The 14,882-nt window shown below is 45.5% G+C and overlaps 1 protein-coding gene across 6 annotated transcripts in view; it reads left to right on the top strand.

Moving 5' to 3' along the window:
- The window catches only part of CPNE1 (copine 1), a 79,446-nt gene that overhangs the window by 48,762 nt on the left and 15,802 nt on the right, over positions 1-14,882 (top strand). For 5 of the 6 annotated variants that reach the window (XM_075118860.1, XM_048820004.2, XM_048820005.2 and 2 more), the window contains 3 exons: positions 1,203-1,382; positions 13,265-13,339; positions 13,613-13,684. In XM_075118860.1, the coding sequence (XP_074974961.1) occupies positions 1,203-1,382; positions 13,265-13,339; positions 13,613-13,684 (327 nt within the window). Of the gene's footprint in view, positions 1-1,202; positions 1,383-9,285; positions 9,397-13,264; positions 13,340-13,612; positions 13,685-14,882 lie in introns of those variants that run through there. The other variant, XM_048820008.2, reaches the window with a different exon arrangement.

Raw genomic sequence — 14,882 nt, forward strand, 5'->3', positions numbered from 1 at the left:
TTTCAGAACATGACCTAACTGTAAATATTTCCAGTTATTATTCTTCCTAGTAATTGCGTAATTTGCTTAATTAAATCCTGCAAATATTTACAAATTAATATTTGGTCAAAAATTTTGTGACTTTTAAAGTTCATGTCTCTTGAGTGTGATGGAGTAAGAATCGTTTGCTTATCAACTTAAAGAAACAACAGGAATGTTTGTTTTTCTGTTATGATGTGCCATGTGCTGCTGCTTTTTCCCTGTGAGGTGGGCAGTCAACACATTGTACAGTGTTTCTCAAATGTGGCCACCAGGGGCTTTTCTTGCTGCCACAGCCTCCTGAGCTGTGATGGGGAGGGGCATCAGTCCCTCCCCTTCCCTGGTGCTCCAGGTTGCACAGCTTTGGTGTTAGTTGCTGGGGCTTCCAGCAGGGGTTGGGCCCTGCCCCACTCTGGAGACACCTGGTGAGTTCCCCACCTTTCCACGGGTGGTGGGGCTCAGGCTTTTACTTTCAGCTGGGGGGGTGGCAGGGAGGCAGGCTCTGGCTTCGGGCTCCTGCCACATGGCTTTGGGTTCCATTTCCCACGGGGCTTCAGGCTTCAGCCCTGCACTGCCAAACCGCCCCCCCCTTCCCCCCGTGCCATTGTCCATAGCCCCTGCTGCCTCCCATGATCCCCCATCTAGGGCTTAATTTGTCCCCAGACTTGTGGGGCTGAGTAAGTCTGCTGTGAAAAGTGATACTTGTATGTTTAATGTCGCTTTTCACAGCAGACTTAGCAGCTAGCAATAAATAAATTACAGTGATTTGGATATGCATATTTATTTATTTTTCCTAAAGCTAATTAAATATTTTAGGAAAAAGTGTGAGAGCGGCCATGAGCAAGAGCTGGTGGCTGCACTCTGAGGCCACCAAATAATTTGTCCTGAGAACCCCTGACAGAGTATGTCAGTGTCTTTTTTCCTCAAATGTCAGATTATCTCTAAACCAGATTTAGTGGTAATTGATTATATAATTTCTTTACTAAAATTCAGGGAGTACAAAGTTGCAGAGCGGTCAGCAGGCCCTGTGGCAGTGGCTAGATTTAGCAGCCTAGACCCTCAGATACGGTGCATATAAAGGCCAATGAAGAAGTGTTTGAGGGTGAGGGACATAAAGAGTTTTGTGGAAAGTGTGGTTAATATGATTATCTATAGTGATCATCTCCATCTCTTTCTTTGCATAGTTGGATCGAACTGAAAAGATAAAGAACTGCCAGAAGCCTGAATTCTCCAAGAAGCTGCTCATTGATTATTACTTTGAGAAAGTGCAGAAGCTGAAGTTTGGCGTATATGATATCGATAACAAGTCCTTTGACTTAAATGATGATGATTACCTTGGAGGGGTTGAGTGTACCCTGGGACAGGTACTTGCAGAAATGTCATCTCTAATGTTCTGCAAAGTAGTGATAAATGTAGGTTTAAATCTGAAAACGTGAGAAACTTAGATGTCAGAAGCTTTAACGTACTCGGGGTGAAAGAATTTCATCCTTTCAACTGATCTTATATAGGCCACGTCTACGTTATGGGTGCTACAGTGGCATAGCTACAGCACCGTAGCGATGCTGCTGTAGCACAGAAGCATAGACATTTCTGACGGTAACAAAAGGGGTTTTTCTGTTGCTGTAGGTAATCCACCTCCCCAAGCAGCCGTCACTCGGTGACTACCTTCTGTCCACCTAGCTGCAGCTATGCCGGGCCTTAGGTTAGCATAGCTAAGTCCCTCCAGGTTGTGCATTTTTCAGCCGTAGCTATGTCCACTTAATTAAAAGTAGGGCGGGCCTTAGAAAAAGAGTGTGTGCCCCTAGCTTAAGTCTGAAATGGCTTCAAGTTCTCGCAGCTATTGTATTTTAAGAGTACCATCAGAAATGCAGAATTTCTTTCATTCCATTTAGAGTGGTACTGAGTAGATCTCTGACTCATAGCGCTGGCTCTGCTGCAGTCACTATATTTAGGCTTGGTCTGTGCTTAAAAGTGAGGTTGACATAGCTGAGTTGGTCAGGGCTGTGAACAAGCTATGCCAACCTAACCTCCAGTGTAGATGCAACTATTTTGACAGGAATGCTTTTGTCAACGTAGCTGCTGCTGTTTGGAAAGGTGGTATTCCTACACTGGTCCCCTAAACCGTCTTCCATCCATGTAGACTGTGTCTACACTACAGTTTATGCTGGCTTTGCTATGCTGACATAGCTCTACCAGTATAATCTCTATAGTGTAGACATACCTTTGTCAACACTGACCCCAGATAAAAAAGGGATTTGGCATCCAAAATACCTTTTGTATCTTTTACTCTGTCTGCAGCTGACTTCTTTCTACAGATGTAGGATCTTTTGGCAAGCAGAGTGAACAAAAAATGATGATTTTAAAAAGCCCATTTTAATTTAAATACATTTTTCTTTCTAAAAATAAGCCTACTTAAAATTAAATATGAAATTATAACAACCTGTGTTAAGGCCTGACTTTACTATAATGTGTTAAAATAATTTAAATTTAAAAATTAATGCTGCTGAAATTTTAAAGAAATTCTAACTGTCGATCTTCGGGAAGACACTGGCTAAGCACCTGAAATGAGAGTTTGTTGAAGTGTAAAACCAGATTTTGACAGCAGCAACCTCTTTTCAAACGCTTTAAAACTCTTCTTCATTTCAGTTTATTCAGCTAGTTCAGTGTTTCATTCAGACTTGAGTAACTGTCTGGGAATTGATAGGTAAGCTTGTTTCCCTCTTCCAATCTATGAATAAAAACAAGGTATGAGAGGTGAGATCTACTAGTTCTAAAACCTTGAAGGGCATGGTGACCAGAAATAATCCTCCTTCTTCGTGTGCTTGCTCATGTCAATTCCCATTAGGTATGTGTGCGCCATGTTCACAGTCTTTGGAAGATTTTTCCCCTAGCAGCACCAGTCAGATTGGCTGTGGAGCCCCCTAGAGTGGCATCTTCATGGCAGTGAATATAGGTCCCTGTCGACCTGCTGCCTCTTCAGTTCCTTCTTACCTCCAGTGATGGTTGTTGGAACTCCAGTCGCTTGCTTTCGCAAGTGCTTCCCCATGTCTTCATAGTTTGTTTTCATAGTCACTTCTGTAGTTATAGTTATAGCTAGTTTGTGTTAGTAGGAGTGGGGATTTCCCCCACCACAAATCCTTCTTTTCCACCTTTGGGCTTCGGGGCATGCCTCGATCCAAAGGATTTAAACCCTGCAGAACCTGCCACAAGGCTATGCCAATGGGCAACCCCCATGACTCTTGCCTCAAGTGTCTGGGGGAGGTGCACCAAATAGACCGGTGCAAGATTTGTAAAAGGTTCTGCCCGAAGATGAAGAAAGAGCAGGACTTCAGGCTAAAGCAGATCCAGATGGAAGCAGACCTTTGTCCCCAACCGGCCCCGGGCCGGCAGGATCCGGCACCGAGCACGTCCTTGCGGAGTGCTCCAGCCTCCGTACATGTTACAGTGCCGAGGAAGGACTGTGGCCATAGAGACCCTTGGCACCGGTGCTCCCCAGCACCGAAGCCTGTAGAAGCAGCGTGACACCGCTCACACTCCCCGGTGCCACATAAGCAGCATAAGGAAACAGGCAGGGGGCTCTCACCCACGCTGAAAGCTGCCGGGTCGGACAGTGCTGCTGGAGTGCATCCTGCGCAGGAGCTCCCAGCACCATCAACACAGGAGCCAGTGCTGTTGACTTTGGGTCCCTCAACGGGGGCTGTCAAGTCTGGTGCCAGTGGACTCTTCTGACCATGAGTGCCAGGTGAAGGAGCTAGAACTCCCTTCCACTCCGGACACTTTCAAGGCCGCAAGGGACTTGATTGCCATGTTGGCTCTGCAGTCCCCCGCCAGCTGGGATGGGCCTCCTGCACCGCAGCGCGCCGCACCGTCTAAAGGCAAACTTGCTACGATGAGGCGTCCGCCTTCCCCGAGGCATTGCTCTCCGCCACACCGTTCCCTGACACTGGCCCAGCGGCACCATTCCCCAGCTCCATCCACACAGCACCGTTCTCCAGCACTGACCATGTGGCACTGCTCTCTGTCACCATCCCCCTTGGCACCGCCGTGGTCTTCATGCTCCAGGTCTCAGTCATCGGACTTGGAGGCGGAGTCCAACTATTCAAGACCCAGTTGGCACTGGTCGGACCGGCACAGACAGGATGCCAGGATGGTGCTGTGCCAGGTGCAGTGGCAGGGACCCACACAATGGCCATTTTGGACCCCATGGGCCTACCACCAGGCCCAGGGCACAGTCTCCAGGGGTTCCCAGTCTGTGGCCTCAGAAGGACATGCACCTCCGTCAGCCAGGGACCACCCCACACCTTGGGGCTCTGATACAGTGTCCTTTCGCGGTGCAGAGCCGGGTCCAGCTCCTGCACCCACTGGCACCGAGGCTGCAGTCGTCACCGAAAGTCACGGCGCCAAGCAGGATGCCTCCAGGGAGCAGGAGGGCCACAAGGGCCCGGTGCTGCCTCTAGCTTGATCGTCGTCATCACCAAATGAAGCAGTAGCAGGGTCTTCCCCCTCCGGGCTGCCCCCTATCGCTAACAAGGCGCACGAGGACCTGCTACACAGGATCGCCCGCAATATGGGGCTCCAGGCTGAAGAGGTGGTCGAGTTGGAGGACCCGATGGTAGACATTTTAAATCTTGAAGGGCCATCCAGGGTAGCACTCCCCCTCATAAAGACCATTCAAACCACTACAAAATCTCTGTGGCAAACCCCTGCCTCCATCCCCCTGACAGCCAAGGGCGTGGAGAGGAAATATTTCATACCCACTAAAGGGTATGAGTACTTATTCTTTCACCTGCAGTCCTGCTCGCTAGTGGGTGGCAGTAAACGAGAGAGAGAGACGTGCAACAGGGCCCAGCTCCCAAGTCGAAAGACTCCAAACAGATGGACCTCTTTGTCTGGAAGGTCTACTTGACTAGAGGGCTCCATCTGAGGATTGCTAACCAGTAAGCAATCCTCATCAGATAGAATTTTAATTTGTGGAGCAAACAGACTCCAGGCTTCACAGCCTAAACGATTCATGGGTGATGCTGAAATCGTTCGGCATGCATACCCCTGCCACCCAGCGGAAACATTTTAAACCACAGCCCCAACAGCGTTTCTAACCTCCCGGCACAGGCAGGACTTCTCCAGGAAGCAGGGCAGGAATGGCAGGCACAAGCCTCCCCATCCTCCTCCCAGCCAGGGCCAGGGCTTGACAAGGCCATCGTCAGGCTCTAAGCAAGCCTTTTGAAGGCATGTCTGGGGGCGACACACCGATCTGCATACTGGATCCTTCTCCCTGTTTTCTCAACCGTCTGTCCCAGTTCTATCGTGGTTGGTCACAGATTCAGAACGCTGGGCCCTTTGCATGGTGGAAATGGGTTATTCTCTCCAATTCTGCTCCTCCCCTCTCTCCCAGCCCCCTTCCCCGTCCCTCCTCAGGGACCCTTGTCACGAGAATCTCATACAGGAGATTCAAACGCTCCTCACTGCGGGAGCAGTGGAGGAGGTTCCTCAGGAGATAAGGGGCAAGGGATTCTATTCCCATTATTTCCTAATCTCCAAAGCCAAGGGGAGTCTCAGACCCATCCGTGATCTGTGAGGCCTCAATAGTTTCATGAGAAAGTTGAGTGTCCGCCTGGTCTCTCTAAGCATGATTATCCCCTCTCTGGATCCGAGAGATTGGTACGCCACCTTCGACCTCAGGGACGTGTATTTCCACATCTCTATAATTCTTGCCCACAGATGAATCTTCATGTTCATGGTCAGTCACAACCATTACCAATTTACGGTCCTCCCCTTTGGCCTGTGAACGGCCCCATGAGTGTTCACCAAGTGCAGTGCATGTCGGTCGTAGCCGCCTTCCTACACCAGAGGCAGGTGCAGGTTTACCCGTACCTCGATGACTGGCTGCTCAGGGGGCGTTCCAGGGACCAAGTGGAGTGATAAGTCAGCTTTGTAAGTTCCACCTTTGACAGGTTGGGTCTCCTGCTCAACGAGCACAAATCAACCCTATACCCGACACAGAGGATAGATTTTATCGGAGCAGTGTTGGACTCGGGTCAGGCTAGGGCATCCGAGCCAGAGGCTCACTTTTGGTCAATGACAGACATCATACAAAGCCTCAGGCGGTACCCTACTACCTCAGCAAGGGGTTGCTTGAGGCGCCTTGGCCACATGGCAGCATGTATGTATGTGGTACAGCTCGTGAGGCTCAGGCCTCTCCAAGCTTGGCTGTCGTCACCCTACTGTCCAGGGCACAACAGCCTGGACAAGGTGATCACCCTCCTGGTGCCGGTTCTCGAATCTTTCCACTGGTGGCTCAACCCACAGGAGGTGTGCAAGGGAATCCCCTTCAACAAACCCCAGCCCTTTCTGTCCCTCTAGACAGATGTGTCAGCGCTGGGATAGGGCGATCACCTGGGAGAACTCCAGACCCAAGGTCTCTGGTCGCAGGACGAACTTTCACTCCACATCCACGTCCAGGAGTTGAGAGCGGTCCGACTGGCACGTCAAACCTTCCAGGCCCAATTGCAAGGTAAGTGCGTGGGGGTCATGATGGACGACGCAATTGTGATGTTTTACATAAACAAGCAAAGTGGGGCTCGTTCCTCTCCCCTATGTTGGGCAGCCCTCAAGCTTCTGCATAGCCCACTCCATTCACCTGGAAGCATCTTACCTCCCAATTTCTCAGAATGAGTTGGCAGACTACCTCAGCAGATCCTTCCACAATCACGAGTGGTCTATCCGCCCAGATGTGGTGCACAACATTTTCCAAAGGTGGGGAGTTCTCCAAATGGACCTGTTCACCACGAAGAGCAACAGAAAAGGCCCCTAATTCTGTTCCTTCTGGAATCACAGCCTGCTCTCTCTAGGGGATGCATTTCTCCTCCCTTGGACAGACCATCTGTTGTATGCATTCCCACCGGTTCCACTCATCCCCAGTGTTCAGCTCAAGATCTGCAGGGACAAGGCGGTGGTCATACTGGTAGCACTGTCTTGGCCTCAGCAGCACTGGTACACCACGCTCCTTTAGCTGTCAGTGGACACCCCAATCGCATTGCCCCTGGTGCGAGACCTGATCACCCAAGACCACAGTCGTCTTCATCATCCCAACCTCGAGTCTCTGCACCTGACCGCTTTCCTGAAAGATCTGGACAAGCTATACCCGCAGTTTAAGCAACCTATCATAGAATATCAGGGTTGGAAGGGACCTCAGGAGGTCATCTAGTCCAACCTCTTGCTCAAAGCAGGACCAATCCCTAATTTTTTTCCCCAGATCCCTAAATGGCCCCCTCAAGGATTGAACTCACAACCCTGGGTTTAGCAGGCCAATGCTCAAACCTCTGAGCTATCCCTATCCCAGCGTGGAATCTCAACCTGGTCCTTTACAGACTGATGGGGCCCCCGTTTGAACTCCTGGCAACTTGTTTGCTGCTTTACCTGTCATGGAAGATGACATTCCTAGTCACCATTACGTCAGCAAGGAGAGTGTCAGAGCTTAAAGCCCTAGCCTCTGACCCGCCTTACACCATTTTCTATAAGGACAAGGTGCAACGTAGGCCTCACCCAGCCTTTCTCCCAAAGGTTGTGTCCCAATTCCACGCCAATCAGGACTTTTTCCTACCTGTCTTTTACCCGAAGCCTCGCATGGATAGTCAAGAACAAAGGTTACACTCCCTGGACATTCAAGTGCTGACATTTTACATTGAATGCACAAAGCCGTTCCATAAGTCAAACCGCTGTTCGTGGCAGTTGCGGACCGGATGAAGGGCCTTCCGGTCTCATTGCAGAGGATTTCATCTTGCATCGCGTCTTGTATCCAGGCAGGGTATGATCTGGCAAAAGTACTGGCCCCTGCACTAACGGCACATTCCCCAAGAGTGCAGGCCTCCTCGGCAGCATTCCTGGCCCAGGCCCAGATCCAGGAGTTAGGGAGGGTGGCAACGTGGTCCTTGGTTCATGCTTTCAGCTCTCGTTGCGCTATTACCCAGAGACAATGCAGCATTTGGCAGAGCGGTGCTCCAGTCAGTGATTCCATGACCTCCAACCCCACCTCCTGGCTAGGGCGTCACCTAATTGGAATCGACATGAGCAATCACTCGAAGGAAAAAACGGTTACCTTTCTTTCATAACTGTTGTTCTTCGAGATGTGTTGCTCACGTCCATTCCAAACCCACCCGCCTTCTCCTCTGTTGGAGTATTCAGCAAGAAGGGACTGAAGAGGCGGTGGATCGGCAGGGACCTATATTCACCGCCATGAAGGCGCCACTCCAGGGGGCTCCATAGCCGACCTGACGGGTGCTGCTAGGGGAAAAACCTTCCTATGACTGTGCATGTGGTGCGCACGCACCTAGTTGGAATAGATACAAGCGACACATCTCGAAGAACAACAGTTGTGAGAAGGTAACTGTTTATTCAGTTTACTCAGTGTAGATAATACTTCGTTTGATTCATAAATCAGTTAGTTTTAAGTGCAAAATGTGTTTTGATAAACTTCCTTTTTTCTTATGTATCCAGCACATTTAAGGTAGTTTTATTTGACTAATAATTTCAAAATGCTGTTTTTTCACATTTTAATTGAATTCCAATTTCTGTCCAAAATTAATCATCTAATAAATAAGAAATGAGTCTTTCACCAATTTCTAACATGATATAAATATATTAAAATCAAGAATCTGAACAAGTGTGCGTAGATATACTGCATCCTCCTGATTAGCAAAAAGAATCAGCATCAAATTTAGAGGAAAGGCTGTGAGTAGCTGCATATCAGCATGTTTTAATGGTACCAACCAATGAGAATCAGCCTTTTTTTAAGGAAAATAACTACAAAGCACAAACGCAAAACAAGATTTAAATTGATTATTTAAATAAGGGTTTCCTGTTTGCTGATTTAAATCATGATTAGAATCCGTGATTTAAATTGCTTAGGTTTTAATCAGTCTACCCTGCCTGCAACATAGAGACCACAGCAGTTCTGGTGCCTTTCTGACGTCCCCTCTACAACGTGACATCCTGGTTGGCCAACTCTCCCAAAAGCCAAGTGAAAAAGCTGTTCTGAAACATTAGTATCAGTTGCTTGTAACTTGCTCAGATGGTTCTTTGATATAGAAACTTCCCAGCCCAAAACTGGTTTCTTTTAAAGAGTTGGAGCAAAATGTGTGCAGCTTTTCTTTACATTCAAACAAGAAATAATTTTTTTGGGCAGGGTTTGTGATAGCATCTGTCAGTCTTTGTCTGTAACATGATAATTTTTGAATGCTGACTGTGATCTGTTCAAAATTTCAGGGAATGTTCTAGGTTTCAGTGGGCAGAAACTGATTATTTTGCAAAAAAAATAGAAGGGGAAAAATGGGGAACACATGGAGCCTCTGGCATCTGTTCAGCAGAGCCACACCTTCAACGGTTAGCACCTTCCAGCATAACAATACCTCTATCTCAACTCTGTTCATCCTCCCAGTAGAGTTCAGCATGTTGACATCTTGAGTGACTTATCTCCTAGACAGAAAGAAGAGAAGAAATAATGGGGGGAAGGGGAGCCCACAGGGCATCTGGCAGAGAATATCATAGAATGGGGGTTTCTCACATAGTCCCTGGTATGGGGAAAACATAGAGCCACTGCCAATGGTGGGGAATGGGGGATGCACAGAGCCTGGTGTGCAGGGAGGAGAGCAGTTACAGGGAGTCCCTGGATTAGAGGGCGGATGGGAGGGTAGCACACTAGGAGCTCGTGGGGAGAATGGAGGGGTATAAGAACCTCTAGGGGAGTACAGTGAGCCCACCCTGTAAAACTTGCAAAACGTGTGACCCCCTAGTGTATATTTAAATAACTTGAATGGGCACAGTTTAAAAAATGAAGCTTATTGTGAGGCTAGCCCTCAATGAAGAGTCTTTCTTAGGGCTGGTCTACACTGCAAAGTTATATTGGTACAGCAAAGTCTCCCAGGCATAAAAAATAGACACTCCTGAGATAGTTAAGCCAACCTAACACCCAGAGTAGACAGGGTTTTCCAGGTCCTGTGGACCCCCCCTCTTAGGCTGTGGGGGGATCCTTTAGCAGTGAGCGGGCTTTGCCCGCCCACTTCCTAGATCCCAATAAGATCCAGAGTAGACAGTGCTACCACCTCTTGGGGAGGCAGATTTCCTGCAGCAACAGAAGAACCCCTCTCGTCACTGCAGTGTCTACACTGAAGCACTACAGCAGCACAGCTATGGTGTTTTAAGTGTAGACATAGCCCAAGGTGCTTAGTTACATATTTTCATATGTACAGTACATGAGTTTCAATGCACATTTTAATTGCGGTAATGATCTTCACTCTCTCTGCTGGCAGAGAAGATTTTACATTTAATGACTTGTTTAAAGATGACCAACCCTGGAAGAGGGTATGCTGGAAGCTGGGCTTCTGCCTAAAGAAAGTTTTAAAGTGATTTTGGCATAGTCTTCTGCATTTTTTTAAATTAGAAATTCCTGTTCTGTCTGAGTGGAAAACTAGTGAAATGATTACATCTGAAGAGGAGATGAGATTTTAAGTCAGACTGTGAAAAACTATTTTAAAAGTTTTTTTAACACCTATTTAGCTTCAGTGATTAACACTTTGAAGAGAAGAGGTCTTTATTTAAAAATCCAAACACCCCTGTTCTTTCCATTGAAGTGTGAGAGCTAACAGTGTACATGTGCTGTGACCCCCAACATGTCCTCTAGCAAAACCAGGGGAGCAGATACTCCTAATTTTTTCTTAGGTACAGAACAAGCAGAAAAAAATCTTAAAACCCCAAACAAACAACTCCTTTCAGGCTTTCTTTATATGTTATAATAAAGCAAAAAATAAAGGTCACAAGTCCAATATTTTTAGTAGGGCTGTCAAGCGATTAAAAAAATGAATTGTGATTAATTGCACTGTTAAATAAATGGTATTCAATATTGTTCAAATATTTTTGGATGTTTTCTACATTTTCGAATATGTTGATTTCAATTACAACACAGAATACAGTGTACAGGGCTCTTATTTTTGATTACAAGTATTTGCACTGTAAAAAAAACAAAAGAAATAGTATTTTTCAATTCACCTAATACAAGTACTGTAGTGCAGTCTATTTATCATGAAAGTTGAACTTACAGATGTAGAATTATATACAAAAAATAACTGCATTAAAAAATAAAACAATGTAAAACTTTAGAGCCTACACGTCCGTTCAGTCCTACTTCAGCCAATCACTCAGACAAACAAGTTTGGTTACAATTTGCAGGCGATAACGCTGCCCGTTTCTTGTTTACAATGTCACCTGAAAATGAGAACAGGCATTTGCATGGCACTGTTGTAGCTGGCATTACAGGATATTTACGTGCCAGATCCGCTAAAGATTCATATGTCACTTCATGCTTCAGCCACCATTCCAGTGGACATGCGTCCATGCTGATGACGCGTTTGTAATGATCCAAAGCAGAGCGGACTGACGCATGTTCATTTTCAACGTCTGAGTCAGATACCACATCAGTGGGTTGATTTTCTTTTTTGGTGGTTTAGGTTTGGTAGTTTCCGCATCCAAGTGTTGCTCTTTTAAGACTTCTGAAAGCATGCTCCACACCCTGTCCCGCTCAGATTTTGGACAGTGCTTCAGATTCTTAAACTTTGAGTCGAGTGCTGTAGCTATTTTTAGAAATCTCACATTGGTACCTTTGCGTTTTGTCAAATCTGCTGTGAAAGTGTTCTTAAAACGAACATATGCTGGATCATCATCTGAGACTGCTATAACATAAAATATATGGCAGAATGCTGGTAAAACAGAGTAGGGGACATACAATTCTCTCCCAAGGCATTCAGTCACAAATTCTAAGTAACGCATTTTTTTCGTAAACCCCATCAGCACGGAAGCATGTCCTCTGGAATGGTGGCTGAAGCATGAAGAGGCATACGAATGTTTAGCATATCTGGCACGTAAATACCTTGCAACGCCGGCTCCAAAAGTGCCACGCGAATGCCTGTTCTCACTTTCAGGTGACATTGTAAATAAGAAGCCGGCAGCAGTATCTCCCATAACTTGTTTGTCTTAGCGATTGGTTGAACAAGAAGTAAGACTGAGTGGACTTGTAGGCGCTAAAGTTTTGCATGGTTTTGTTTTTGAGTGCAGTTATGTAACAAAAAAAATTTCTACATTTGTATGTTACACTTTCACGATAAAAAGATTGCACTACAGTACTTGTATGAGGTAAATTGAAAAATACTATTTCTTTTGTTTATCATTTTTACAGTACAAATATTTGTAATAAAAATAATATAAAGTGAGTACTGTACACTTTGTATTCTGTGTTGTAATAGAAATCAATATATTTGAAAATGTAGAAAAACATGCAAAAATATGTAATAAATTTCAATTGGTATTCTATTGTTTAACTGTGTGATTAAAACTGTGATTAATTTTTGAGTTAATTGCGTGAGTTAACTGCAATTAATCGACAGCCCTAAATTTTAGATATCCTTTGTAGGCCCCTTTTAAATCAATGGGAGAAACAATGTTTTCCATCCTGATTAAATCATACATTTCTGATGATTGCACAAGAATATGTCCTGGAAAACAAATATCTAGAACAAAAATTCTTAAAATTTCTAAGTTCAGAAAATAGAGATGGCTTATTGTTCAAAATGGAGAAAGCATCAAACATCATGGAATATAATCTAACAAATGAGTATGGGGTAATTGGGGAACTCTAGCAGGGCTACTTCTCTGTGTTTAGTTGCCTTTGTGTGAAAAGGGAAGGTGATTGCAGCAGAGATTGAATGAGTATTGGAGACCCCCTCTACACCATTTCTGGAGCAGAGGGTTGGATGTTCAGCCTAGGGGTAGGAAGGTGGGGTTCAAATATATTAAAACAGTACCTGGCTTGTTGAATGGCCTCTTTCTATTTCTAGAATTTCTTGGATCCTTGTAGTAAAATATCAGTGTCTCAAGGTGTCATTGGGAGGCAATAATTAGAGGTGAAAGGAATATAAATATTAGATTTCAGGGGGTATCAATGGATGTCAGAGCTGGAATACTGTAGCCTCAGAATGTATAGCTTTAGGATAAGTAAAATTTGCAAAAATGCCTTAGTGATTTAGGAGCATAAGTCCCGTTGACTTTCAGTGATGCTTAGGCTCCTAGGGGTATAGGTTACTTTTGAAAGTGGAACTTAAGGACTTTGTCACTTAGGTGATTTTGGGAAATTTACTCTTGAAGAGTTACCACGTTTTCTGGGTCTAACTCCATAATTATGTATGTCTTCATTTGGCTTTAGATTGTTTCCAGTAAAACACTCACTCAGCCTTTGGAGTTGAAGAAAGGAAAGCCAGCAGGAAAAGGCACCATTACGGTAACTGTGCTTTATGTATAGCCCTAAAAGAATGAATGAGCTTGTCACTTTATGTAGAGTTAAATTTCTTTGGTTAAATAAATTAGCTTTGGGTAAATTAATTTCAAAGTTTGTCTGCTTTTTGGCAGTGTTAAATTGTGTTACTTGACGTGTGTGTGTGTGTGTGCAAGCAAGAAAACATATTTACAACCAGAAGCAAAGGCCCTTTCATGTGCCTGAGTGTCTGCTAAGCTTCACTGGAAATTAATTTGTCTTTAAATTCTTGTAACACAGATTTCAGCAGAAGAGATAAAAGACACAAGAGTTGTCAGTCTAGAGATTGAAGCACAGAACTTGGACAAAAAGGTAATTGATTCTTACACAGTTACACGTTTTTATAGCTATAATCAGGACTTGCAGTAAGGTGGAGTTCAGTTCTACTCGCTCTGAATGTGTGTTTGTGTTCACTAATTTTTTTTTTTTAATCGGGAGAACAGTGTGGAAGAGGAAGTACTCACATTTTTTAAATGCTTAAACAAGAAACATGCTGTTTATGTTTTGAATGTGATGTCACATACAAAATTACCAAACCACACTTTTGGGATTGGTCTTGCCTTTCATTCAAGGTGATTTCATTGAGATGTGTCTTTGATAATGGGCAGTTTACATGAAAAAACATCCTTGAGGTAGAATTGAAAGTTGAGTTAGGCTAAACATTAAATGTATTGGATAACAACTGGAGAACTTCCAAAGGTTCAGAGTTGAGTTTTGAATCCTTATCTGCACTGGGGGTTAGGTGCACTGGCAGAGCTGTGGAATACATGGGGATTGGGGTGCACTAGGAGTGCACTAGGGTTGGGGCTGACGAGGTTGAGCTGCAGGATGTGGGGCGGTTTCAGGTGCAGGATTGGGTGCACTGACAGAGCTGTGGAGTACATGAGGTGGGGGTGTGCTGGCAGAGCTTGCGGGACCATGCCTCCCACATCTGAGTCCCCAACCTCTCTTGTCTCACCTATCATCCATCCTTATTTATCCCCCTCCCTCCTCACTGCAGTCCAAAATCCCTCTCCCCTCATTTCCCCACTCCTCTGTCCCGTAATATCCCCCCAGGCATTTACATGTCTAATTCCCCCCCAGACATGGCTTACATTCCCTCCAGAATACAGCTGCCACCAACAACTCTCACATTGCAGCATCCTCCAGCCCCTCCATGCAGAACTCCTTTTGTCGTAGGGGAGGGCTATGATAACTATTTAATGGCAGCATGAGTTCACCGACAAAAGGCCTCTGTTTCATCTAGTCATTAGTTTCTCAGTTTAACAGTACAAGGCATCAGAAGGAAACCTGTTTTTTGTTTTTTGGGGGTTTTTTTTGGGGGGGGGTGTTTGTAACCTGGAAACCCCTTGATCAAGTGACCGCATATACGTATAACTAATGCTACCCCACACTCCCATGAGGCAGACCAAATTTCAACAAATCTGCCAAAGCATGTCGATTTTAAAGGACTTCGGAAGGTCGACCTTTTAAACAGCTATCACGCTGCAGCCATAGCTTAGTGATGCAC

This window comes from Caretta caretta, chromosome 13, assembly GCF_965140235.1.
Source record: "Caretta caretta isolate rCarCar2 chromosome 13, rCarCar1.hap1, whole genome shotgun sequence".
NCBI lineage: Eukaryota > Metazoa > Chordata > Testudines > Cheloniidae > Caretta > Caretta caretta.